At 41.8% G+C, this 27449-nt stretch overlaps 1 protein-coding gene across 1 annotated transcript in view; it reads right to left on the bottom strand.

The window, feature by feature from the left end:
• Nucleotides 1-27449, bottom strand: part of Metap1d (methionyl aminopeptidase type 1D, mitochondrial) — a 69982-nt gene that overhangs the window by 4679 nt on the left and 37854 nt on the right. Inside the window, exons 2-6 of the mRNA XM_059260685.1 lie at nucleotides 13870-14027; nucleotides 11146-11295; nucleotides 9589-9737; nucleotides 8984-9026; nucleotides 5283-5446 (exon numbers count right to left, since the gene is read on the bottom strand). Coding sequence (XP_059116668.1) covers nucleotides 5283-5446; nucleotides 8984-9026; nucleotides 9589-9737; nucleotides 11146-11295; nucleotides 13870-14027 — 664 coding nt within the window. The remainder of the gene's footprint in view (nucleotides 1-5282; nucleotides 5447-8983; nucleotides 9027-9588; nucleotides 9738-11145; nucleotides 11296-13869; nucleotides 14028-27449) is intronic.

Here is a 27449-nt window from a genome sequence, read left to right as displayed (position 1 = left end):
ATAACATCTCTCCCAAGGGGTTTCTCCTACTTCCACACAATTTCTGAATAAAACCGAGGGTGGAGCGTAAATAGAAGGTGGAAGAGAGATGATTAAGTGACTCGTTATAGCCTAGGTTATTAGTTTATTTATATAAAAATGAGCTCTCCCAACACCTGTCTGTTAGGTCAGTTCAGTCCCAACCACCTTTAATAATTTGAAAAGTATTCAATATAAAGCATTCTGGTGTTCTTAAAAAAAAAAAATACTAGTTTTTTTTTTTTTTTTTCCTTCAATGATCCAACTGATGGGCAGGCTTCACAGCCACATCGTCAATGTGTGTTACAATGGTAATCTTCATTTTAATTTCCAATGAGAGGAGAAGAAAGGCCACTCTAAAAACCCCTCGGGGTTCCCCCCTTCATACCTCTCATTCCTCTTCATAAGAGAGGCTGTACGACTATAAAGTAACTAAAGATATTTGAGTGCCTTCACCTGCCACAATTTGCTCTCTGGATCCTCATGGAACTTCCGGCTATCGTGTCCTAGAATCTGTATCACATATGCAGAGACTGGAGGATTTCACAGATGGGGAAGGGGGAAAGAATTGGACAAATGCCCCTCAGTTCCCTGGTTGAATACGTTTGCTTCCCAGGAGCTAAGGATGCACTTCTGTCCAGAGTATTTCCCTTTTGAAAGTGTAGTTTTCAACTTACATGTAAGTGAGATAAAATTCCACTAATGTTCTCAAGTGCTGTTCGAAAACACATGCTTTCAACTATTTCAGAACACCTGGTGAGCACAGACTCATCCCCTGGCTGTGGGACTTGGATCTGATTTTGCAAAGACAATCCAAATGACTTAGAAAATCAAATTCCACTCCTTCAGTAGGAAAGCAGATGCCGGTCACTCGGACGAGGCGTGGGAAGGTGGGGTGTGCATCTACCTCTTTGCAGCAATGTTGGGGGGTGGGATCTGGAGGGGCAGGCAGACACTGAGAAGTGAGGTAATTGCTCTCCAACACCAGTCCACCGCAGAACCACAGCTGTCTCTCACTACAAGGGTTTTCTTGTCCTGAACATTTCACAGATGGAACCTTTTTTTCTTGCTGAAATCTAACTGGAAACAACTCTCAGGTCGTCTGCTCTGACTTTCTCTAACTAAAATCCTTTACGACAGGACGATGTCTGGTCATGAGACCTGCACAATCATGCCTGGATTTCAGAGGGAATACTGGGGAGACCTGTGTAAAGGCAGCTTTGAACCTCACTTTTCAACTACACTGCATCACAACTGTCCATGGCTCAGTTACAATTCAAAGGTGAAGAGAAATTCCCTTTAAGGAGCGTCTTGTGACCTTTTTCTTCACTATAATTCCTTTTCATGAAGCAGTTAGACTCTACTTACGGTCTTGTCTAAATAAATACAATTTCTTAACACATTTCAAGTAATTTATGTGACTAAAACTGCATTCCCCAAGAGGGCAGAGGAGTACCGTGTTTAAGTACATGCTCTTAAAGAAATAAGCATGCACATGGGAGTGTTTTATTACCGCTTTCACATGAATCTGTGAACACTGAGCTCCAGAGGGCCACATCTCCGAATAGAGAAGGATCTCAAAAGGCCGCTGATTTGATAAGTTAGGGGATTTTACTTTAATCTTTTTTAGATTTTCAGTCCAAACAGTAGCTTCTAAATGGAGGAATGTACAAAGCCAGGGATCCCCTCTAATGACAGGAATGTTTAAGTACAATTAGTCATAGTTTTGAAAGCCAACAACTGTTTTCCAATAGATTGGGACATTTTATTTTTTGTTTCAAGCTGGATCACAAATTACTGTATTTTTCTTACAATAGAGCTGAACTTTTATTTGAGGTTCTCTGTTTCTGAAAAGCAGACATGACGGATTGAAATAAAAGATAATTTATTGCAATGCTTACTTTCATGTGCAGAGAGACGCGGTGTAATTGTAATTTACAGTAGCTGTCAAGGAAAATCCATCACAGATGACATTAAAATGACTTATTTTGCCTGAGTCACTTATTGTTTAAATGTGCATAATCTAATAGAAAGAGATTATTTTTTTTAAAAAAATCTGCTTTGTATTGTTCTAAATTAATATTAAAACATATACTTATGAATTAAACATTAAAAAATCATTTATTGATAGTTTCATCATGACACCTCCAACTATAAGTTTAAATTATTTTGGAGTGAACTGTCATAGACTGGTGATACATGTAGCTGTATATTCATGTTCTTCTCACACATATGGATAATATAGAGATTACTGTCGAGTAAATTCAGTTAGAGAGTGGGTATAATAGCACCATGGCCTAGAGATCGCTGGGAGTTGCTCCTGAAGAAAAGGACACAGAGGAAAATCGTCTTTGTGAAACCATTTTAACTGACAGTTCTTCAGAGACACCCTCCTATTCTTTAGGTTTCTGAGCAGGAGTTCAAGTTCTCTTGTGGTGACCTCAAGGTTTGGGGTAGCACCCAAGAAGTGCAAGTTGCCTGGGCGTTCTCAGAGGGTGTCCGTAGAGGGAGGCTAAGGCAGATGTCTACTGACTATCTTAAAGAAAAGGGACCAAGTTAAAAAATGTTTGTAAGCCTTTGGTCTGTAAAGATTTCAAGTACTGGATCTCATTTGTTTATTTACTCTCTAAATATTTTTCCTGAATAAAAAAAAAAAGGCAAAACAATAGATGTTCAGAAATACTGCTTTAATGCATCAGGACAAACATTTGTCAGAATCGGGGCCAGTTTCCTCGCCAACGGCAGACATAAACTATCTAAATAATGAAATGTGTTAGGGTAAGAGTAAAAAGTTCATTGTCTGTTATTTTCCATGTAGTTTTCTGTGTGCAGTTGTTGGGGCTGATCTGGTTTTCAAAGGAGCCTGTTCATGCAAATTCATACTCTACCCAAACTGACCTTCGCATCCAGATAGCTAAAATCCAATGTCACTTTGAATTCCACTCTTCTGCTGCTGTTGCTTTTTTTTTTTTTTTTTTTTTTTTTATGTAGCTGGAATTAATGTAGTGAATATGTAATGAAATGCATTATCCTGCATGGAGATTTATCAGATTTTCCGACTGAATGCTGGGCTTTGCAAGTACTGGCTGGAGTTCACCTGCATGTTGGTGTGGCGTGTGGCTCTTTTTTGTAAAGAGTTAAGTCGTATACAAAAAGAGGGAACAAAGGTCAGCGCCCAGCCACCACTTGAATGTGAGATTTTTCTTTTTATTCCCCTTGATGTATACTAGGCTCTGTGTTATTAGTCTTAATGATGGAAAATTGTAGTGTTGATACAAATCTTTTTTTCAAAGTAGTAGGCGGGAGCTCCATTTGTTAGTAAGTTTTTTTTGTGACTAAAAGCCACGGACAGTACATTTATGTAGCAGTAAAAGGCCTGGATGCTCTTTCCATAGCAGAGCTAATTATTCCTACTGTGACCTTACTGATCTAGCCTGTTCCTAGTACATCTCATCTGCACGCCTGTTCCTCTGTGTAGATGGTGTCAGAGAATATGAAAAACCCTATAATGAAACCATTTTCATGATGGAGAAAGGCTACTGGAGTTGCACTTGCTACAAAGAGGCTCAATTATATGAGTAATTGTGATAATTTTCTACATTCATAGCCTTCAATGGGGAAAAAAGAATGGGAGCCACAAAGGAAAATTACTTTAACAAGAAAGTACAGAGAGTAAAAATGGAAGAAGAGACAAAAAGGGGAAAAAATAACCAGAAAAAAAGTTTAAAAAATAGATCTGGAGGGAGGAATAGCAAGACAAGGAAACAACAGAAAAGCTCAAAAGCCCATGTGCAGCTGTGTTGCACAATTAAATTGAATTTTTTTTCTGCAGTTGATGAATGTGACTACTGCAAATGTGCTTCTGTAGTTAGCTATCATTTGTTGTTCCGTGACAGGAAAAGGATAATTACCTCTCAGAGAGAATCAAAGGCTGACATGCCCTTTAGACACAGCCATGAATGCAGAGCTCCACAGAATGCCTGAATAAGAATCCAGTGTTCTCTGCCCCCTTCTACTGAAGAATAAATTTTGTTAAAATGCAAGAGCGCCACCAGTAAATTTGTTGAACCCTAGGTGTTCAAAAATATGAGGTGCATCCATGGACTCATCCCATTTGCAAAAATAAAACTGCATTTTGAATTCATTTCTATTATATTCATGGACAGTAAGATAGTGAGATATGCATTAAATTTCTTTTCCCAGTAGGGGTCTGATTCAACATTTCCTATGAAAGAACAGAGAGACACTATCCTTTTTTCCCAGGCTAGTTAGCCTATAATTTAAAACTGTCAAAAACACAATTTTGTTCAAAGTCTTCAATAAAAGCTTCTCAGATATAACCCAAAGAGATTTTACTAAAGTTTGATTCAGACACTGTTACAATATTTTTAAAGCCATAAATACATTTAACTGATATTTTACTGCCTTTTTTCTTAAAGTATTTGAAGGCGTACTCAGAGAAAAAGGCAGCATCTTTTCAAGGTGACTGAGCTTTCTATCCTTTGGGCAAACAGGAGTACTCAGAGGCCCAGGCTCATATTAATGAGAACAGCACTTTAAAGGGACTGGCCGATCATCTTTAACAAAATGTGTTACTTTTAAATGAAAACACATATTCTGCATGGCTACTCCAAAACATTTAGGGGAAGAAAAAAAAAGGATCTGAAAGTGGGAAACAGATTACAAAGAAAAGTCTTGAGTTCAGAAAATACACTTATACTCAAAAAGCAAGCACAGGAAAAATTCTGGGGAAAGTAAACAATGTTTTATAGGAAAAATGACCCAGACAAAAAAGTGATGCAGAGCAGCCTTTCAGGATATTTCTTATTCTGCTAACATAAAGAGTCAGGCTGCATTGAGCTCACACTTCTGATCTTGGCATCACAGGAATGCCTCTCTATAAAACAGAGTTTTTTTTCCTTTCTCACCATCCAGGGTGATCAGTGCCTTTCTTAGGTACCTTCTTCTACATTTGAATAAGGGAGCATCACAGAACAGTATGTCAAGCTAAAACAAAAGCAGCCATATAAATATTGCTCACTGCTCCAATAAGTTTCCTTGCTGATCCTGTTCAAACTCACTTTTTTTAAACCATTTTTTTTTTTCAACCCAGGGAACAATATTGCAGCTTGGCAGTTCACATACTGATATCAGGCTGAAATGATGGCTGTGAATCATAAAACATGTCATCCACTTTACACCAAGCCACAATAACCTTTGTACCACTCGCCAAGTCCCCTTTCACTTGTCAGGACAAGGCTTACCTGATGGTGTTTCCAATTACAGAGAAGGGGGCCCCGGGTCTGCAAGCCACAATTGCTTCATCTCTGCACCTCCTGGCAACCTCTACTAACTTCTTACCACATTCATCCACAGTGCCCACCAAAAAGGTTTCAGAGGTGTCTCCATGGTAGCCATTGTAATAGACCTAAACACAGGCACAGATTTTAAGGTAGGTCCTCATCTGGAATCCTTTTCGCCTAAAGTATATATACTGTTTGTTTATGCAGTTAGTAAATTTATTTCCTTCTCAGAGTTAGTCTCAAGTTCACATAGAAAGAAAAAAAAAACATATACTCAAACCATTCTGAAATTTAAAAAGTAAAACCATGCAATGATCCTGCAAAATCTTAAGAACGAACAAAATGACCAGCTCGGTTACTTCAGCTCTGAGATTAATAACACTATTGTACCATTTTGAGCCTTCATTTTACTTCTGAGAAGGCAAAACTATGCTTGGAAAAATTAGTTATCAAATACATTGACCTGCAATTACCACAGTAGGTTTAGAAAATTAAGTATTTAGCATAGTAAAACATGTCCTCAGTGTCATGAGGATTTACACGCTCTTTTATTTACCAGCTCTAGACTTAGAAATGATACATAATGACAAGAAGAAATAAGATACACGTCAGCACTATAATGGTGGGCAGGAGAATTTCATGCTAAGAATTGATGGGGCTCGATACAATAATGAAATATGATGGAAAAATTCTACATCTAGAAATGAAATTTGAATCAAATGTTCCAGAAAGTACGATGGTGACAGGAACCACTCCGTGGTGTGGATTTTTAAAGAACTGGAACATACCGAAGCAAGCCTAGGAGTAAAATCACAAAGATAATTTTATCAGTCTTCAACGACTCAGGAGCTCCATGTGGTCTCGAACATCAGGTGCATCATGAAAAATCAATGGTTAGCAACCACTAGAACATAGGCAGAAGGCAGAGGAGACCTGGTGACTATTGATCCCTGGACCTAACATGGCATTTACTGTTTTACATGAACTTATCCTAATCATCTTCATAGTTCTCCTTTTCCTAAGGTAGAGGGCAGAGACTCTTATGAGAAAGGCTACTTACTGAAGCTTTTTGTCTGAATTAATGTCGTGCCCATATCCTGGCACGCACTGAAGAAACTCTTAAGACAATGAGAAGGGGACAAAAAGTCATCATAGAGATCTCTGGCTCTCAAGTCAGGAAACTGAGGCACAGACAAACAGCTTGTTTGGGCTACTGGCAGAGTACACCCCAGTCAATCTGATAGACTGATGGCTACTAATATCCTCCTAATCCCCTCACAGTAGTGTTTTCTAATTTATTCCCACTTATAGTCCCTTACAGAAAAATGTGAGCATTTGTCATATACAAGAATACAAAATTTACTATAAGTATAATTATTCAAGAAAATTTGTAACTGTGTTTTTTAAGTAAAATGTATTGTTTAAATTCATTTAACTTGCTGTTTCATAATACTTAAAAATTAAAACATATTAACATTATTTATTTTATGTGTACATATGTATATACGTGTGTGTGTGTGTGTGTGTGTGTGTGTGTGTGTGTGTGCACATGCCATGGCATGTGTGTGGAGGTCAGAGGATAACTTGCAGGAGTCAGTTCTCTCCTTGCACCATGTAGATCCCAGGGATTGAACTCAGGTTGTCAAATTTTGGCAGCAAGTGCCTTTCCTTGCTGATCCATTTCATCAGCCTGTTCTAAACTATTCATTTTTCAATAACTCTTAAGATAACTATTGAAAGGATCCAATACATATGGAATACAATGTGTGTGTGTGTGTGTGTGTGTGTGTGTGTGTGTGTGTGTGTGTGCTATTGGGGATTGAACCCAGGGCTTTGCACATGTTTAGCAGGAAGAACATACTTTTGAAGGATTGGGGCCGTCAACTATAACTACAATTTTCCCCATAACCATTCTCACGCTTCATTTAACAAGTATTAACTGATCAACTACTATAAACACCACCTTTTCATAAAAAAAAAAAATTAACTTTCAAGAGAAAAAAACAACTTATAATAGCCATAAAATGCAATGGGTATGTCCAGACAAACGTGCAGGTATTAGAAATGCAGTTTTTCAGTTAATAAAATATTTCACAAGAAATATAATTTTTTGATACTGACCAATATGTCTCTTAGACTCCTTTACACTTCTAGACACTAGAAAGTATTTCAAGTGAGTTTAAGAATTGTTGGAATAATTTAAGCTTCAGAAATGAAATTCTCTATTAAAAGCCTTCAGGAAACCTAGAAAGGAATAATGTGTTCTCCCTGGGCACGTTGGGAACAGCATGAGAGACTTCTCATTTCATATGAGCAGCAATATTTTATTAGTGGGTGATTAGGTGAGGTAATCAATGTGAAACCCTAAAATCAGGTTCAATCCGAAATAAAAATGTATCATAGGAGAGATTTTATTTCAGGTGCACTTCATAAAGCACCTCCCACACAATTCTGAGTTGGAAAGACCCGAACAGGATGTGTGGATTGACACTCAGGCATTCTAAGACATAATGACATGGGAAGTGATATGGGCAAGAATTGTTTGGTTGTATCTGGGCACACACTGATCTGAAGAAACAAAGCTGAATTAACTTAAACAACTAAAAATTTAACAATCTACCGATGCCTATTTCCATTATATTCCCACTGCTACCTGACTTTCAGCCTGAATATAAAATAACTATTATTAAAAACATTTACGCTCTAATAGAGAATGTGTTTTTTGAATGGCACTCATCTCCAAGAGTCCCTGACAGATTGCACGTTTTATTTATCTAAAAGTTATTAATTAGTCATAGACGCACAGATTTTATTTGTCCTTTGTATAATTCAAAAGGCCCTACTACAGACAACCTGAAATGAAATGAGTACAAATAATCCAAGTCTGAGGATGGCGAAGGGCCTGGGAGATGAGAAAAGGTTACAGCTTGGACAATTTGCAGTCTCCAAGTTCAATCACTTAGGCTTGTTATTTAAAAAGAAAGGCCATCAACCATTCGGTGAGAACTTAAATTCAGACAGAAAAACCATTCTGCCTGTGTGCTGTGAGCTCAGGCCTCTCTCCACCAGGGATGGAACACAGCGTTACCTTCAGGGATTTTAATAAATCTAGGGAACACTGCTAGCAAGAGTCGCTGTCCAAATAGACTGACACGCAGGCCAATGTAGCCCCTAATGACAGAGTAAGATAATGACAGACCCCACTCAAAATCAGCAGGAAGAGGAAGATCAATCTTGGCAGAGTGAAGGAAAAATGCTGGCTTCCCTCGTGTTAGCTCATCTCATACATATCTAGCTTCAGCAGCTGCCTAGTGCTGTGGTGCTCTGCATTAACTACCCAGTGGATCAATAACAATTACACCTTCTCAAAAACATGACACATAGCAGGATTGGGCTGACATTTCACTTAGGCCAACATTGATCTCAGTGCATCTGATTCCAGCCCGAAATTCAAGTCAGGCCTGGGTTTACTTGGAATAAACACAGAGTTAAAGACAAAAAAAAAAAAAAAAAAAAAAAGGAAACCAGCTGCTTGTGTCCGGGGCTGGAAGTAAACAGCACTCCCCGAGCACAGCTCACATTTACAAGCCACCCTCCTTCCTGTTGCTACTAGCAATTCTGAAGTTGATCAGGGATGATTTTTTTTTATATGATTTACTCACTGTGACATCAATGTTGATAATATCTCCATCCTGAAGAGGTCGGCTGAAACATAAACAGAAGAAATGGTGATAGACAGATCTCAATAAAAAGAAATGTGGAAATAAGTGCCTAAAGAACACTATTGCAGACTCAGTGAGCTGCGGCGATAGTTGGTCGTGAAGCAGGAATGGATGGAGCAGCCAGATCTGACCTTGTCTTACGTTAATCACACCACATTTTATAAGAAGTACAGGAAACAAATACTGCTTCCTTAAGACTTCATGATTCTTTAAAGAGATACACTTCCTAATTACCTGAAGTTTGTAAACAGTCAAAACAAGAGCTGTCAATACAATTGGCCTCCATCACCATATGGTAGAAATGGAATAAGTTACAGGAAATAGGTAATGTACAAATATTTTTGTGGCTCACACACCGCTTTAAGAAACATTAAATGGTGGTGTCATATCCCATGTAGAAGTAAAATACCTCAAAATTTTTATTTTATCATAATCCATTTCGGAAGCGTGCATGCAGGTAGGTTTCAATTGAACTACGGTATTTTTCAATATGTGCTATGGATCTTAGTTTCCAAAGGAACAATACATTATTGAAAAATGAATACCTGTCAGGAATGCCATGACAGAGCACGTTGTTTACAGAGGTACAGACAGATTTTGGAAAGCGTCCATAGCCCAGAGGTGAGGGATAGGCATCGTGACGGATGATTTCCTGATGAACTAGTGCATCTATCTGTTCCGTTGTCATGTCAACCTGCAATATTAAACAAAGTGTGCAGCAACAGTTGAGATACTTCCTGTATTTATGGACCGTCCACAACAGCAGCACTCCCAGGTGAGACTGTACACTCACGATGAATTCGTGGGGTAACACGAATTATTCACAACTCTCATCACCACCCTCAGCCCTGCTCTCTTCATCATTTGGGCATATGATGAAGTTATATACCATTTTGATCAAATGATGGTACATGATGGTGTTATATACCATTAGGAGTGAGTCATTAAATGATAATTCCTGGTAGCCTGATGATTTCAGCAATATGTCTTTTCATCAATTCCTTCCTCCTCCTCGAGGGTCAGAGCTCTGGCTAAAGGAAGCATACAAATGAGTGTACCAACGGGATGCTGGCTCAGAGAGCCTGGCCCCACACCTTTTTATCTTGTTGGAAACTGCATGGGCGAGCTTTGCAGCGACGGCAGGGAGGTGATGGACCGTCATTTTAAAACTCAATCTTTGACACCTTTCATAGAGGCTTTATTTTCCATAAGCTTGCTTTCTTTCATGCCCAGATAAATGCATTTTAATGTTTCCCATACCAGAAAATACCCAATTATTTTCCAACAAAGATGACTGAAATAGAGGGGTCTTGTTTGGTTTCTGTTTTGCCCTGCTGGGGACTGAACCTGGGGTCTCACCTAGGCTAGGCAAGTGGTCTGCTGTTCAGCTGTACCTCAAGCCCAGAAACTGAATTTCCTAAGCACATGAAGACTATCTCCATGAAATCATACCACAGATAAAATTCTATAACAAAGCAAAATTATTCAGGAGATGCTAACTACTCCCTTAACAATTTCCTGTGTTAGTTTATATTCCCCTTGTGCTTGGTTATGCTGCTGTGACAGGTGGGCCACATAGGCGACATAGTAACCAAATTCGCCACTGAGTCCCACTTGGAAACTGCATTTACATTTCTTTATGAACTATAGAGAGCAGGGCGTTTTGACCGATTCTGAAAGAACCGACTCTCATAGCAGTGGTTTCTGTGTGTTGGGCCTACCCTCTCTTTGTAGGGCACATTCAAGGAAAGAAGGGGCAGACTTGAGGGCAGGACCAACACTTTCAACACAGGGAGGGGATGTGGGAAATATAAGCAGGGCACAGGCAGAGGGAAGGTGGCAAAGCCAAAGTCCTCTGCCACAGAGCGCCTTGGATAGGCTGAGTCAGCTGAGTATCTCTAGAATTCTGCCAGTTACGATCAAACAAAGAAGTTTACATTATTCCTTGAAGGAACACATAAAATAGTATAATCCCCTTTTCCCATCTTAAGGCTTTACTTTAAAAAAATCAAATTACTAATAGATGAGTGTAAAAGGAGAGGTAAGCAGAAAGGGAGAAGAAGCCCGTCTGCAGGTCCCACTGAGGCTTGGTAAGACACCACCTTTAAGTTCTTTCCAGCCAGGAGGAGGACGTGCCGGGCCAGCTGACAGGCCTCACGAAGCCCTTGGATCTGGTCTTCATTCTTAACTTCTATGCTGTCTCCCCAGTCCGGCACAATGCCTGTCGTCACATAGTCTGGCTTCTTTATGTGCTTCAGGAAAAAGGATTGAAAACGAAGATCAGAACCCAGCACGCGACAATGGCATCCTTTTTTTCAGACACAGCCTCCTGCTTCATGGAGATCTGCCCTTCCTGCTGAAGCACCGACCTCCAAAGCGAGCACAACAGACCTCCGGGCTACCCCCAGTTCCTTCCCCTGCCCTTTTGAACTTAACATCGCCTGGTAACGCTGCTCTGGACGGGCTGTTAACCTCCCCAGGCTTTGACTCGGGTTCTGCTGAAGGAGACTTCTGGTCAAAACAAACGGCGGTTTTCTGTTCTTTACTCCACCGAGCCCGTCAGCAGCACAGCCCATGGATGAAAAAGCACCATGTTTCCAATCCGCACAATGCTTGATTAAGAAATACTCTCATCTTCTTCAAGCAAGGATAAAATGTATGCAAAGGACGGTTCCCAACACCCTCTCCCAACGAGTCCATGTAAAAGGGTGTCAAGTTCATGGGGCCCTGCCACACACACATGCTTATACTAGGTGACCCGATAACTGAGCACTAGACAAAACAAAACAGCTGATTTCCTTGATGTCTTCTCCAAGGACAATAAAATTACCCAGAATGCTTCCATCGTTCATCAAGAAGAAACAAAGAGCCCGCTCCTAACCCAAAGTCAGACATCCAACCCTGATGCCCGGTGTCTGGTTCTCCAGCAGTGAAACCCACTGGTGGTTTTCAGGAAGTAACACTATCTTACACACAGCTTCTGTCCACCCTGAGGTCTGCAGGGCCCTTCCTGAGCATTTATAGAAATGGACTGCCGACCATAACACAGTGAGCCTACACAGAAGTTTGGGCCAGGAATCACACTCGAAGCTCTGAGGGCTGAGAGGTTGGGGCTCTTGTGTTTGTGAAGAGTGCCAGGCCAGACCTTAGGATCTTCTCTTATTCCACTGTTCAGAAGGGCTTTTCTCTCTTCTGTATTTGTTTGCTTTTGAGACAGGGTCTCTCATGGAATCTGGAGCTCAGAGCTAGCCAACAGCTCCAGGGATCTACCTGTGTCCACATCCCCACCCCTCAGCACTAGAATTACAAGCATACACCACCGTACCAGGGGCTTTATGTGGTTGCTGGGCTCTGAGCTCACGTTCTTACACTTATGTGGCAAACACTAAACCATCTCTCCAGCCCGAGGGGCTTTTGTTATTCGGGTAATAGAATGGCCTGGCTTGTCACAGCTGAGCCCTGAAGAAACATCTCTTCTCCTATAGTCACCCCTCCAACTCCCACAGCTAACCAGGTCTCCCCTCAACAAGCCTATGTTCTTATTTCTGCTCTGTGATCTGTCTTGGTTATAACTATAGTTGAGGACTTCTGGGTTGTCTCTGAAACTGGCTAAAATGCATAATACAACACATTTTTTTATATCTAGGGGTGTGTGTGTGTGTGTGTGTGTGTGGTGTGTCTGTGTGTCTGTGTCTGTGCATGTATGGATACAAATGTGCATTCATATGGATACAAATACACATGTGTGCAGAGGCATGGAGACCACAGGATGATATCTGATGTCTTCCTTAACTGTTCTCCGCCTTATTTTTTTGAGATAGGGTCTCTCACTGAATCTGGAGCTTACTGACTTGACTATACTGGCTGGCCAGTGAACCCCAGGGATCTCTCTGTCTCTGCCTCGCCTCCCCAGCTCTGGGATTAGAGACACTGCTACAGTCCCGGTTTGTTTTGTGTGGGTGCTGGGCCCCGTGTTTACAGAGCACGCGCTTTACTGACTGCCCCGTCTCCCCGGAACCTAGAGATTTCTTTTTGTTTTTACTGAAGAAAAAGAACGTCAGTTTAGTGACTAATACCAAATGCTAGCTCTCTCTATGATGGCCAGACCTAAGCCAAGATAGGGCTTCGGGCTCTTTTGTCTCTCAAGCCTTGTTACAAAAATGGACTACCCACCTTTGGGGGTATGCTCAAGGTGATTCACAGTAAAGAAAAAGAGTGTAAAAGGAAGAAAGCTGGTGATTTTGTGACAAGTCTTTATTTCTCTTAGCTATTTTTCTTCTTTCTAAATGACCCCTTACACCTCCTTTGCATTTTCAAAGGCAGAGAGATTGTCCTTCCACAATACTGAAACCTTTGGTGGGGGGGTGGGGGGAATCAAGAATGCTCTGGCTTTTATTAATTTACTCTAAAAAAATTATTCAAAAGACAGTAGTATTAGTAACATAGAAAGTTTAAGGGCTTAAAAACATCCAGTATGTTAATTTCCATGAATCTCTCTTGAATCAATCCAATTTTACAGTCATTTTCTCTTAAAAAAAAAAAAATAAAGGAAGTCATGAACTATATACACACAGTTTTAGTTCCAGTTTTTATAACATCAAAAATTTTCATGATTAAAAGTTGAAATTCCAAATAAGCTAAGCAGCGTTTGTCCAGACCCGTCTTTTTGTTTGAATATATATTCTCGAACTGCAGGATGTTACAATAAAATGTTCTCCTATCACAATCTGAAATCACAAACCAAGTTTTAAATTCACGATTCGATTGTGCTCGTGAAGGCCACCTTTGCCCGCCAGAGAGAGTGTCAGCCTGGAGCGGTACAGTACCTTGGGGACAGGATGTGCGGGAGAAACTGCGGCCGGCGAAACTATACTGTGGGAGATATCCCTTTGTCTCCAGAAAAAGAAATTTCTTCTTTGTTGACTGCCTGACCGCTTGTGTAAGTAGAGAGGACTGAGTGGAGAAGAGAAAATTCTCTGACAACCTGTGAGTAGAAATAGATGTATTTCAGGTTAAAAAGAAAGAAAGAAAAGACATTAACAGTGTTGCCCTAGGAGGCGTCGTACCTATTAAACCATTAGTCTTTTTCTTTATTGACTCAAAAAAGAAAGCCCCAGAAAGGGGGCAGTCGTATTCTGGACAACAGTACACACCATATTGACTGACTAGCAATGTGTACATAAATTTCTGACGGTGGAAAGCTTTACTCTAATAGGAAATAAACATACAGAAAGATCTGCCCCGCAGCAGGTGTGGAAAAGAATTTCTGCTTCGGTACCTTGTGTGACGATGTCCAGATAACCCTAGAATTCAGGGCACCACTTTGGTGGCTCTACTCTCTTTAAAACCATTTTCCCTTCAAAAGCCACAGACAAATTGCCAGCTGCACTCCTGGCCTCCATAGGATTACAACTGTGTGTTAAGTCCTTGTGCATGAAGGCATTATACCAAAATTCATTGTGATCAAATAGCAAAAATGTAGGTATAAAACAAACATAGGAATTTAGAGATATTCATTAAAATATTAAAAGCACATCTTTTGACTCAGCAATTTATCTCTTCAGACTTTATCCCATGGATAATATGCAATGATGGATGTATGGAGCCACACCCTTACTTAGGTATTGTTTGGGTAGAAAACTGCAAAACAGCCTGATTTCAAATGGGAATTATTAACAGAGGATGGGCTAAACATATAATACAGTCTATCTATACAAAAGGAAATTCTGAAGCCATTAAGAAGAATAGAGCTAACCATGGCAGTATACATCCATAATCCTAGCACTCAGGAAACAGGGAAAGGCAGGAAGGCCAGTTCAGGCTTGTCCTCAGATGCTCAGTGGGTTTGAGGTCATCCTGGGCTACACAGGACTCTTTCTCAGAAGAGGAAAAGGAGGAGAGGAGCTGAGTGGTCTCTGTGCATTGATAGGCAGAGACCATAAGGCACTGTTATGGAAAAGCACACACTGAGCACCATACATAAGAAGGAGCCCGTTAGGTGGGAGTAGACATGGTCAAAACACATTGTGTACATGTAAGAAATTCATAAAGAATTAAAAACCATGCGCAAAAAAGAAACCCATTAATATAAAAGAAGCTTACATGTTTATTTATATAAGCTTGTATATGCCTATACATTGCCAGAATTAATATTCATCAATAGTGGGAATTTCTAGAGTATGTGATTAGGGCAGGAAGTGGGAAAACTTTGATTCATTTTATTTTCTTCTATACTGTTAGCTTTTAAAAACCATCTACTTCTCAAAAAAAAAATCCACTTCCATCACTATTACAATAAAAGTAATCGTTTAGAAAAATCCCCCACAGGTCACAACTATATGACGAGCTGGCAAACTCCAGCTAAGGGCCAAATCTGGCCTGCTGCCTGTCTCTATACAGCCTAACATCAAAAAGATGGGTTTTTATATTTATAAGTGGTTGGGAAAAAAATCAGAAGAAACAGTATCTCGTAGGGCAGAATTCAGACTTGGGTGTCCGTACCTACCCTGAGTTACTTACAACCAGTCATGACTGTTCCTAAGCTTAAGGCAGAGTTGACGAGCTGGGACAAAGACATATTTACCTCTCAGCCCTCCACAGCTGCTGCTGACTTCACATGCTATTCTCGCTGTGAGGCTCCCAGGCCAGGAGAATCGGCCACACAGGAAAAGATTCTCGGTGACCCCTCCTCCAGGGAATGAGAGGGGCTGGGATTACGGGAGCTCAGTCACCCCCAAGCACTCCGTGCTGGAGAACTGCTGGCCCCAGAGTCAGATCTCAGCCTCGGAAACTGATGAGGATTGATCCCCAAGGTCAGCGTTGCTCATGAATTGGGAAAAGGCATGAGATTCAACATCCAAAGTTTCATTCAGCTATGGTTTTCTATCAGCTAGAACTGTTAAATCAGACACACAGGAATTTGGGGTAATATGTTTACTACTGTATGACATACATAATGTTGAATAGAACATATTAATACATGTTATTTATGTTTATACTTTTCTGCACTGCTGGGGACCTAACGCAGGGCCTTGTACATGGCAGGTTACACCCTCACAGAGCTACGTCCCAGCCCCACTGGGCCCTAGTGTTATTGTAGACAATTCCAAACACCGGACCAAAGGCAGAAAACTTTTCCTTTTCTTTCTTCAACGGTTTGTTGTTTTTATTTTTGAAATAGGACCTTTGTCTGTTGACCAGGATGGTCCTGAACTCAATGTATTTTTCCGTCTCAGCCTTCTGAGAAGTTGAGAGTATATTCACAAGCCACTCCACTCAGCTCTAGAAGGGCTTGACACAGACAGGTATATTTTTCCTAGTTTTTAAAGTATAATATTTTTCTAATGAGTAGATGGGGTAGGCAAACATGAAAACCTGAGTTTCACCCCCAAAACCAACATAAAAAGTCATGTGTAAGCCAGGTGGTGGTGGTGGTGGTGGTGGTGGTGGTGGCGGCGGCGGCGGCGGCGGCGGCGGCGGCGGCGGCGGCGGCGGCGGCGCACGCCTTTAATCCCAGCACTCAGGAGGCAGAGGCAGGCAAATCTCTGTGAGTTCGAGGCCAACCTGGTCTACAAAGTGAGAGCCAGGATAGCCAGGGATACACGGAGAAATCCTGTTTCGGATCCCAGAAGGGGAGGCAAAAAAGTCATGTATAGAATTGAACACGTTATCCCATCACTGAGGAGACAAGTGGACTCCTGGGGCTCTCTGGATAGCTAGCCTGGCCAATTTGGTAAGCTTTAGGCCAGTAGGAGACTTTGTCTCACCAAGGGGTGAGGGACACAGTAAATGAGGAAAAATAACAAGTTGTCCTCCAGCCTCCACACATAACCACACCCAGGTATTTCCCTAATGACAATACCTCCAGCCCTGGGGTTATTAGGTGAGAGTTGTGGGATTTTTGGTTTTACAGTCCTGTGGGGTTTGAACCCAGAACCTTGCACCTGCCAATGTTCTACCACTGAGCTAAGTGCCCAGATTCAGCCTTAAGATTGTCAATTGAAGCTGGGCGGTGGTGGCGCACACCTTTTATCCCAGCACTCTGGAGGCAGAGGCAGGCAGAACCCTAAGTTAGAGGCCAGCCTGGTCTATGAAGGGAGTTCCAGGACAGCCAGGGCTACACAGAGAAACCCTGTCTGTCTTAGTTAGGGTTTCTATGTGAAGAGACACATGACCACAGCAACTTTTTTTTTTTTAATTTAACTTTTTTATTGATTCTTTGGGAGTTTCACACCATGCACCCCAATTCCACTCACCTCCCAGTCCCCCATATCCTCCTCACCCCTGCAGCGCCACGCCCCACCAAAGGAAACAAAATACAGTATGCCAGTAATCAAACAAAAACAAGAACAAAACAAACAAACAAACAAACAAAAACCCAAAACAACAACAAACTTCTTTCTCGCCTCTCCAACACCTCTGCCTTCGTCCTGGTGGTGCTGGGAGCTGCGGTGTGTCACACAGTACACCCTTCCCAGCTTTTCTAGCAAATGTTCATTGCAGTGAATCACTGTCTGGCTCAAGGCCTCTGCTTTCTGGTACAGCATCACAGCTGGATCCTCACCGGAAGTCCTCTGGGATATCCCGTGGCCACCCCAGTCATGGAGATCCTGAGGGTATTATTCCACAGGACCAGTCCCTTCACGAGCTCTAGCGGGTCCTAGATGGGTAGATGTTAGGGTGGGCCAACCCAAGGCCCGGTTGTGGGCCTGGGAGGTAGCTGAGCTGGTCAGTCCAGGCCACTGGGGCCACCCACCTTGGTTGAGGGGGCAGAGTCAGCTCACCTATGTCCATGCCCTCAGGGTAGGTTCACCCTCACCTGTGGTGAGGGGTGGGACGTTTTCTTCAGAGTGCAGAGGCCAGCTCTCCTGCTAGAGTGTCAGCGAGAGGCAAGGCCAGCATTCCCAGGGCCTGCGAAGGGACCATGGCAACTCTTATAAAGGAAAACTTTCAGTTGGGATGGCTTGCTTACAGTTCAGAGGGGTTCAGTCCATTATCATCACGGTGGGACATGGTCACGGTGGGACATGGTGGCTGCAGGCAGACATGGTGCTGGAGCTGAGAGTCCTACATCTGGTGGGCAACAGGAAGTGGATTGAGTGTCACACTGAGGGAAGTTTGAACAAAAGAGACCTCAAAGTCCGCCCCCACAGGGACACACTTCCTCCAACAAAGCCACACCTACTTCAACAAGGTACATCTCCTAATAGTGCCATGCCCTTTGGGTGCCATTTTCTTTCAAACCACCACACTATCTCAAAAAAACAAAACAAAAACCAACAACAACAAAAAGATTGTCAATAGACATCTGAGGGGTATATAGTTTAGGGAAAGTAGAGGTTTAGAACCCAGACGCCTGGAAATCTATTCAACTCTACCACTTGCTGGCTCTATGTACCTGAACATGTTTCTCCTTTAGAGTCTCGGGTGAGAATTAACCGGAATAAGGAACGTGAAAGTATGTTGTGTTTAGCAGATGCCCAGTAAACAACAGCTTCTTCAAGGACATTTGAAAATTAAAATGTGAAATGAAATTTAAGCTCCACTAAACAACTTTTAATATTGAACACTTTTTGTGTCAGTTACTGAGCAAGGTACTTTACATATGCTAGCTCGTTAATCCTCACAAGAGCCCTGCAAGTTCAGAACTATACCATATTCATTTTTAATATTTTTAAAAAATTTTCTTTACAACTTTTATGTATATGGATGGTTTGCTTGAATCACATGGTGCAGTACCTGCTGCCATCAGAAGATGATTTTGGATCCCTAGAAATTGGAGTTACAGACAGTTGTGAGCTGCCATGTGGTTGTTGGGAACTGAACCCAGGTCCTCTGAAAGAGCAGCCAGTGCTCTTAACTGCTGAGCCATCTCTCCAGCTCCCTGTTACTATATGGGATATGCAGTAAGAACCAAAGCTCCCCAAAGTGCATTACCTCTCTCTGAAGCATTTCAGTAAAATTAGCTAATACATGGAAATATTCAGAAAATAGAGAGATATCACAGAATTGCTGTTCACTAGTATTATTTTTCCCAGAATGTGTCAGTGGGCTCACCACACACGCTTCAGTGAGGCAGTTGGGCAGTCTGTCATATGGGATAGAAATTTCGGAGTCTCAGGTGGAACCAGGCTATCACTCCAGCCCTAGTCACATCTTTAGGCAGGCTCACACGTAAGGGGCAGTGTTCCATCCTGAGGAAAGTGTACACTAGGATTACAACTAATAACATCCAATTTTATTCTTCTGCTCAACACTGTGTTTACTGTTTCTACTCCTATGTGCTACATCTGAGATCCAGGAAATCCAATTGTCCCAGCTTCCAAGGAACGTACTCCCTGGGGGGGGTGGGGGTGCAAACATCAACCAAATCAACGAAAAGGAAGGAGGGATGAAAGCTGGCTGGGGAGACAGCAGTGGACAGTACCCGCCGGGGGTTGTATGACCGTTGCCTAGCGAGTGCAGTCACAGTGAACTCTGCCCCACAGAGTTTCCTGGTGCCAAGGCCCTGTTGAGCACTTCCCAGGTGTTTCAGAAACAGGAGGGTTAGCATTGGCCTTCATTCAGCAACACTTAACTGTCCCGCTACAGCCAGATCAATTTTATCACACAGGATTATTCTCGTGTGGCTGATTACGTGAAAGAGTGGCCATCTTTATCAGCATTATCAAGTTCAAGTACGTAGGCATTACAGGGGGAATCTTTTTTATGTACTTAAACTTGAATTATGAAACCATCAGGTCTCCACTGGGATGCCTGGTTAAGGCTTGTAAGTTAGTCACTTTCTGGTTGAACAGTGTGGCTAATGTATCTGTCCCGCCAAATGACAGGCTCGCTGACAGAAAGATGCAGGCATGCTCCCCCCCACCCCCCCAACCCCCCCAAACACTAAACATTTGACAACAATGGCTCTGATCAAATCCACTTCACCTTTATATTTGAAGTCAAGTATTTTCTTTCAATTTAATAAAAGGTACCCTATACATGTTATCATAAAGTAACATGAGAGTCACATACCATTATTTATTTTTCCACTAACTATTCACTACTGACCAGGAAAAAAAAAATAGTGTTTTCACAGATGAAATGAACAGATGGGTTTAAGTCCTGGTACCTTGGAAGATACTGGTCTTCCGATCACCCTGTAAATGGTGGCCAGGGAGGGGGTTATTAGCTATGCTAATCATATTGTAATTTTTTAAAAATTTTTATTGTTTTGGTGTGTGTTATAGATGCTCATCTGTGTGTGTGTGTGTGTGTGTGTGTGTGTGTGTGTGTGTGTGTGTGGTGTGGAGGTCTGGGGAGGACTCTGGAGTCCTGTTCTACCCATCTCTGCCTTATTCCTTTGAAACAAGATCTCTTACTAAATCTAGACTAGACTGGCAATCCTCAGCAATCCGGCTGCCTCTGGTCTCCCTCTTCCAGCTCTGGGGTTACAACGCCAAGCAGTACCATGGCCAGCTTTTAAATACAGGTGCTCAGATTTTGAAACCAGGTCCCCATGGTTGCCCAGCAAGCATTCTTACCCAAAGAGCCACCTCCCCAGTTCCATCATATTTTAATCAATCAGTAACAGTCAAAATTCCAAAAGCAAAAAGCCAGGCAGTGGTGGTGCACACCTTAAATCCCAGCTCTCTTGGAGACAGAGGTGGGCGGATCTCTGGGTTCCGGGACTACAGAGCAAGTTCCAGGACAGCTAGGGCTACATAGAGGAACCCTGTCAAAGAAAACCAACCAACCAAACAAACAAATCCAGAATCAGAGTGGGCAAAATTAAAATCCCAGTGTTTAACATAATCAGGGTTCTAGAAACATACTCAACTGTAGTATCTGAAGAAGTCTGTTGAGTTTTCTATGTAGTTCTCTGTCTTATGATACCTATGACTACATCTACCTCCCAATTTTCTACTAACGTGGTGCTCAGTGACCACCCTCAGTGACAAGAACACTGCCTGGTCCTCTCTCCAGTGCCGTTCACCCGACACACAGCACATGCTCTTTTGGTACAACTGCTTGGGGAAGGAGATGCAGGAGTATGCTAATTACTGCAGGGCCAAGTGGACCTATGTGATGTTCAGGGTGCACCGTAGAAACTATCAAAAACCTCAGAACAGGGAGCCCAGAGCAACAAGGAGTCCCTTGTTGTTAATTTGATCAGAGTATCCTTACTGCTGACCCCCTAGCAGAAAAGCTACAGGGTTTCCACAGGCAGTAAATCCACACATTGTTATAAACAGAATATTTACTGTTCTCAAAGGCAATAATGCAAATTACTTTCAATGTCACAAAATTGCTATCAGAGTCTAGAGCTGAACTCTGAAGTTTATAGACACCTGCTTCTTTCCCTCCACGGAGTCAGTAGCACACTGTGTGGGCTCAGTGTCTCCTGAAATCGTTCCCTGTCCTCTGGATCCTGCTGCACTTGCTTCGTATTTTAAATTTATGCATGGACTATATAAATCCAGAGTATGGGTTTAAATATTTTCATATTTGGTAATAACATCAATTTCTAAACCCTGCTTTTTTATTTCCCTTCATAAATTAAGTCTGAAAGGTAGGGCTATAGAACCCTGCACGCTGGAGGGGGGGCTGTGTCTTCCATAACTAATGTCACTGCACACAGCCTGCCCTGTATTCATTGGCCTTTTAACTCCGGGTCCATTTTAATTGTTATCTGCTCGTGCATTCTATACCGCATAATGAAATGCTTCCATTCCACCCACCGTGCCCTGGGTTTTTATGTGTACCTTTACTAATGACCCTTTATTAAGTCAATTTTACCCTTGAAACTGTGAGTTTTCTTTTGCTCAACAAGTATTTTTAAGGGTGAGGTCTGAATGAACTTTCAAAGGGACCTATAAAGTGCTGATTATTTGAAACAGTTGTAAAACTGAACAAAGTCCCCCTGTGCTCTAGCGTGCCTACCGACACCTCTATCTTTCATTATATACTTTCACCCGGCGGCAGCAGGCCACCAATCCTCACTTACACTACATTCAGAAGGACCAAACATCTGGGTAGAAAACAGCACAATAAAGTAGCCTGGTATGACTTTACATTAGCTAACAATGTCAACCAGAGATAATAGGGAATTGAAAAGACACCCTGTAAAATGTCTTGCTGAATATATTTCTTCATAATGATCAGCAAATGCCAAAGTCTAGTAACAAAACTATTATTTATAGCATATTAACATCTAATTGATTTTACAAATGGAGGCAATTATTTTGGATGAAGGGAGGACTGTCTGCCAGATTTAAATGATTTATGATTACCAAGAGAGAAAACAACAATGTTTTACTAATTCATTTTCAACTGGGGCTCTTCCAGTCATTGATAATTTTAATTTTAACCAAATGATTTGCTTAAATAATACATTAACTTCAACTTAAAAAAAAAAAAAAGGCAACTTACTTTGTGTCAGCAATCTGACAGGGTTTGGTTTTATTTTACTGTTCAAAAATGTTGCTTCCTCCAGTAGGCTTAGAAAAGACCATACCCTAGGAGCACTGTTTGGAAGCGCAGATTCAGAACCACAGAGAGATCACACTTTCATGAACTCCAACCAAGTACTGGGAGCAGGAGCCGCATCTCTCACAGAGCGTCGGGTGCATGGAGTCCAAGAGAACAGTGCAAATGCATCTGTCTCCGATCTCTGGACCGGAAACACTGACTGGCTGCTGAAAAGGTTTCATAACTCACACAAATGTGGCAAAAGAAAAATCAAACAGTCTGAGACACTCACTATGATGCATTTGCAATCTAGGACTGGGATGTACACATTTGAAAAACGTGAGGAAGATGGTGGGTCCCTTCCCACTTCAAGGCAACTCTGAAGCAGAGGAGAAGCTCACGTTTCACAAGAAATAACCTGTGCATTTGTGGAAGGAAAAACACATCCACACACGGAGGGATTGCCCCGGGCTGAAGCCGAAACTGATTGGGCAAAGCTGAAGGACAAGGGCTCTTGAAACTAAACAAAAGCAAATTCATCCTGTTGACAGATGTTGCTTACATCAAAGCAATAACGAACTCCCCCGACTCCCAATTTTTAAAAACAATTAGTACCCTTCTACAATCCACACATTGAGGACAAAGTTAAGTTTTTTAATCAGCCATAATAAACATTATTAAATCTGTTCCCAGAGAATTTCAGTTCGGTTAGAGACTGCTCTTGTGTTTTTAGCTGTGGGCCTTGCCAAACAGTGGTTTATTCATTCCCATGGACATGTCTGGGAAGGCAAGCTGGGCATGCCTTCAGCCCCTTCCTTTCAGGGGTTAACTGCTCTGGCTGCCAAATAAAATACAGAGCGAGCCATGTAATTATGGAGACAGTCAAAGGGCAGGCTCTATTTTGAAATCTATTTGCACAGACAAGGTCTTCCAATTGAACTTACAGGAAACAAGCTGGTAAAGAGTCCCTTTCCCCCAGATGCCGTCCACACTTTTGCTCCATTTCAGGAAGTCATGGATATGGACACCATCCACCACCGCTTCCTGGATTTCAAGCTAAGATGCCCTTGCAGAGGAGAGGGAAGAGTGGATCTGTTTCACAAACCTAGAAGGATCATTGGGGGGTGGGGGGCCTAATTAGCAGCATTTGGAAACAGCCTCTGAATGGCAAAACTACGGCATTTGTTAACCGTTTCTAAAGAGGACACAGGCCCAGTTGGTATGCAGGTGTTGGGAAACAGCTCATTTTCTTCAGTGTCCAAAAGAAGCATATAGTTGAGGGTAACAGACTGCTACAAGTACTTGTCTGAAATAAAGATTCTGACTGACGTCCAACAGGGTTGTCCCTGCAGTTATTTATAGCTAAAACCATGACTACAGTCGTGAAGATCCCACAGAATGAAGAGAAAACGCACCAAATACTACGTGACAAAAATGTGGAAACTCACCTTTAAAAACGATTGTATTTCTGTGTGTCTGGGTGTTTGGCCTGCATATCTGTCTGTGCACCCTGTGAGCACCTCATACTCATGGAAAAAAGAAGAGGGCCTCAGATCCCCTGGAACTGGAGTTACAGACAGTTGTGAGCAGCCATTTGGGTGCTGGGAATTGAACTCTGGTCCTCTGGAAGAGCAGCCTTAATTGCTGAGCCATCTCTCCAGCCCCAGAAACTCACTATAAAGTGAAATTAAGTGTTCATCCTGCTCACACTCTAAGTTGACCACTTCTGTGAGGAGGTGTGGTTTGAACACTAAAATAGGATTGGCTACTACTAATAATAAAATAAGTAGCCGATGAAGTGAGACAGACCCTAGTCTGTGGATGCCAGAGCCATCCAAGTCTGGGAGCAGACCAACTAGAGAGTCTGTCACACAGAGAGACCTTCTGAGGAAAGCGGTGGCAGCCTGGGGCCCCCTCGTTCAATAGTAAAGGTCAAGAATAGTTCCTGGGTCAAAGCAAAGCAGGACCCTCCCCAAGGCTCCCTCAGAAAGTTCGCTCTACATGATATCCTGCCTCCTTTTAAAAAAATGTATTAACAGCAATAACACCACTGACAGGCTCAGAAACTGTTTAGGAAAAGACTTCAAATTGCTTCTTTAGAAAAATCAAGTTTAAGAATGGCGGGATGTTGAGAGCACTGGCTGCTCTTCCTAAGGACCTGGGTTCGATTCCCAGCACCCACATGGTGACTCACAACCATCTGTAGCTCCAGTCCCAGGCTATCTGACACCCTCTCTGGCCTCTGTGGGCATCCAGTCCTTACATGGTGCACAGACACACAAGCAAACAGAGCACCGTAAGCATAAAAGAAATCAATGTGGTAATGGGATTATTTACCAGTAGCTACCACCAGAACCTAAGGATCTATATAATTCAACAAGAAGCATTCTCCTCCTCTTGGGAAACAGACCTCCCACCCCCCATCTATATTACAAATACGGATCAATAAATGCTCACATTTACTAATGGAGACCCATGTTGGTGGGCCTGTATGTGTGTGTGTGGGGGGGGGGGCTCTTTTAGGCTAGCTCAACCACAGTTGAGGGAAGGATACCAAAGTTTTGGCAAGAATTAAAAGTCCATCATTTGGCAGATCAGGGCAAGTTACCTAGAAACGATTCACTTCTACAGGGAAATATGACGATTGTATGAAATGTCTTCCACTTAAGATAAAAATATTTACTTCAAGTTAAAATCTAAGTTCATGTTATACAGATGACAGATCAGAAAACACTGAGTCACAAGGAAACAGCACTCACTGAGCAAAGCCATTGTCTCTCAGCTGAAGTCTAGAGAAAAGGGGCCTTTTCGACAATACATACACTCAGGCAACTTGTTGGACAAAGAAATACTGTGCCCTTCTAGGGAGAAATAAAGGAGCTGTTTATTAGAGCCTTGTTAAAATGTAATAATTCATTCCAGTTGAGCCCTGTGAAAAATGTCATCAAAATATCATTTTCTTCGCCAGATTTTCTGGATGCCGTAGTATCATTTAAATACAGATTTAAAAAAAAAAAAAAAAAAAAAAAAAAAAAAAGAGCTCTGACCAGAGTAAAAGCACAAGAGAAAAAGAAACCAAACCAAGTGCCCTGTCAAAACAGCAGGAAGGAATTTCACCCAGGCCTGGGACCTAGGGAGCGCACACTGCTGAGCTAGTGAGAACATCTGGTAACTTTCAACTCTCCAAAGTCCAGAGGAACATTCTGGTTACCTCGCACACCTCAACTAAGCAAGACAGAGACAGAACAACTTTACACTAAAACATACAAATAGGAACCAGAGAAGACAATTCCACAGAAATCACACATGGAATTCGGCTTCAGAGAATGGCCATACAAAAGCATCATGAGGTTTTTGTTGTTGTTTTGTTTTGTTTTGTTTTTTAAATGAGATAGTAAGAAAGTCCTTTAATAAAAAAAAAAAAAGACTTCATAAATACAGCTGTCATGTAAAATACTATTTAAAGTGCTAGTCATTTTGGAACAAAATACCTAATAACGGAAGATGTGGGGACACAGTCTATGTTCAAAAGTACAGCTTTGATAAGAATATTTTAAATTGTACTAAAGCATTTGAAGAGAGCATCATTTTAGTTTTCATTTTATAACAATGCCAACTGCATTCCACCTTTAGATCCCTTCCTTCCTTCCTTTCCTTCCTTCCTTCTTGATACACCATGTAAAGTTTTTGTTGCACAATCAAATAATCGTTCTAAAACAGTTTGGACCTTTGATTAAAACTACAGTAACAGGGGCTGGAGAGATGGCTCAGAGGTTAAGAGCACCGACTGCTCTTCCAAAGGTCCTGAGTTCAATTCCCAGCAACCACATGGCGGCTCACAACCATCTGTAATGAGATCTGGCGCCCTCTTCTGTATACATAATAAATAAATAAATCTTTAAAAAAAAAAAAAAAAAACTACAGTAACAGTATCAACATACACACAAAAAAATCCCCCCAGTCTCCATCTTAATTCATGTTTGATGATGTCTCCACTGTACAACGCCAAATGAAAGAAAACACTGAAATGGAAATCTTTGACAGTCTTGGGAACTGTCTCTACAGCATCCTATGGCAGTGGGGATGGAGGGAAGGGATGTCGATAATCACAACCCCAAATGGAAAAGCCAAAGCCTGAGGGAAACAATGCATCTTCAGCTTCCACAGCTGAGATTACACAGGCTCAAGACAACAGAAGCCAAGTTCACTCATCAAGGAGTTATTTTCAACAGGAAAAATAAAGAGAAACTATATAGAAGTATTTTTAGTACAAGGAAAAATACGCAATTTTTCTCAAGATGGCTTTGAATTTGGTATAGCTTTGTTGCCACATGTGGTAGTTTGAATGTAATTGGCCTCCATAAGCTCATAGAGAGTGGCATTATTGGTAGGTGTGGCTTCATTGAGGTAGGTGTGGCCTTGTTGGAGAAAGTGTGTCACTGTGGGGGTGGACTTTGAGGTCTCCTATGCTCAAGCTAGGCCTAGTTCAGTTCACTTCCTGTTGCCTGCCGACCAAGAGGTATTAACTCCAGCACCATGTCTGCCTGCATGCTGACATGTCCCACCATGATGATAATGGACTAAACCTCTGAAACTGTAAGTCACCCAATTAAATGTTTTCCTTTATAAAAGTTGCTGTGGTCATGGTGTTTCTTCACAGCAATTGAAACCCTAACGAAGACACCACAGATAGTTTTTATCTTTAATTCAACTGGGTAGACTCAGTTGACCATTTAAATAAAGAAGCACTTGACAGTTTTAGGCACTAATATCAAAAATTCAATTCCAAACTAGTGCCACCGCCGCCTCTAATGTTCCTCCTTCTTCTCCTCCTCCTCCTCCTCCTCCTCCTCCTCCTCCTCCTCCTCCTCCTTCTAATTCTTCTCCCTTCCCTCCCCAAGACAGGGTTTCTTTGTGTAGCCCTGGCTTTCCTGGAATCTGCTCTGTAGACCAG

This window comes from Peromyscus eremicus, chromosome 4 (assembly GCF_949786415.1).
Source record: "Peromyscus eremicus chromosome 4, PerEre_H2_v1, whole genome shotgun sequence".
NCBI classification, from domain to species: Eukaryota; Metazoa; Chordata; class Mammalia; order Rodentia; family Cricetidae; genus Peromyscus; species Peromyscus eremicus.
The sequence above is the reverse complement of the archived record's forward strand: the minus strand, read 5'-3'. Positions and strand labels throughout refer to the sequence as shown.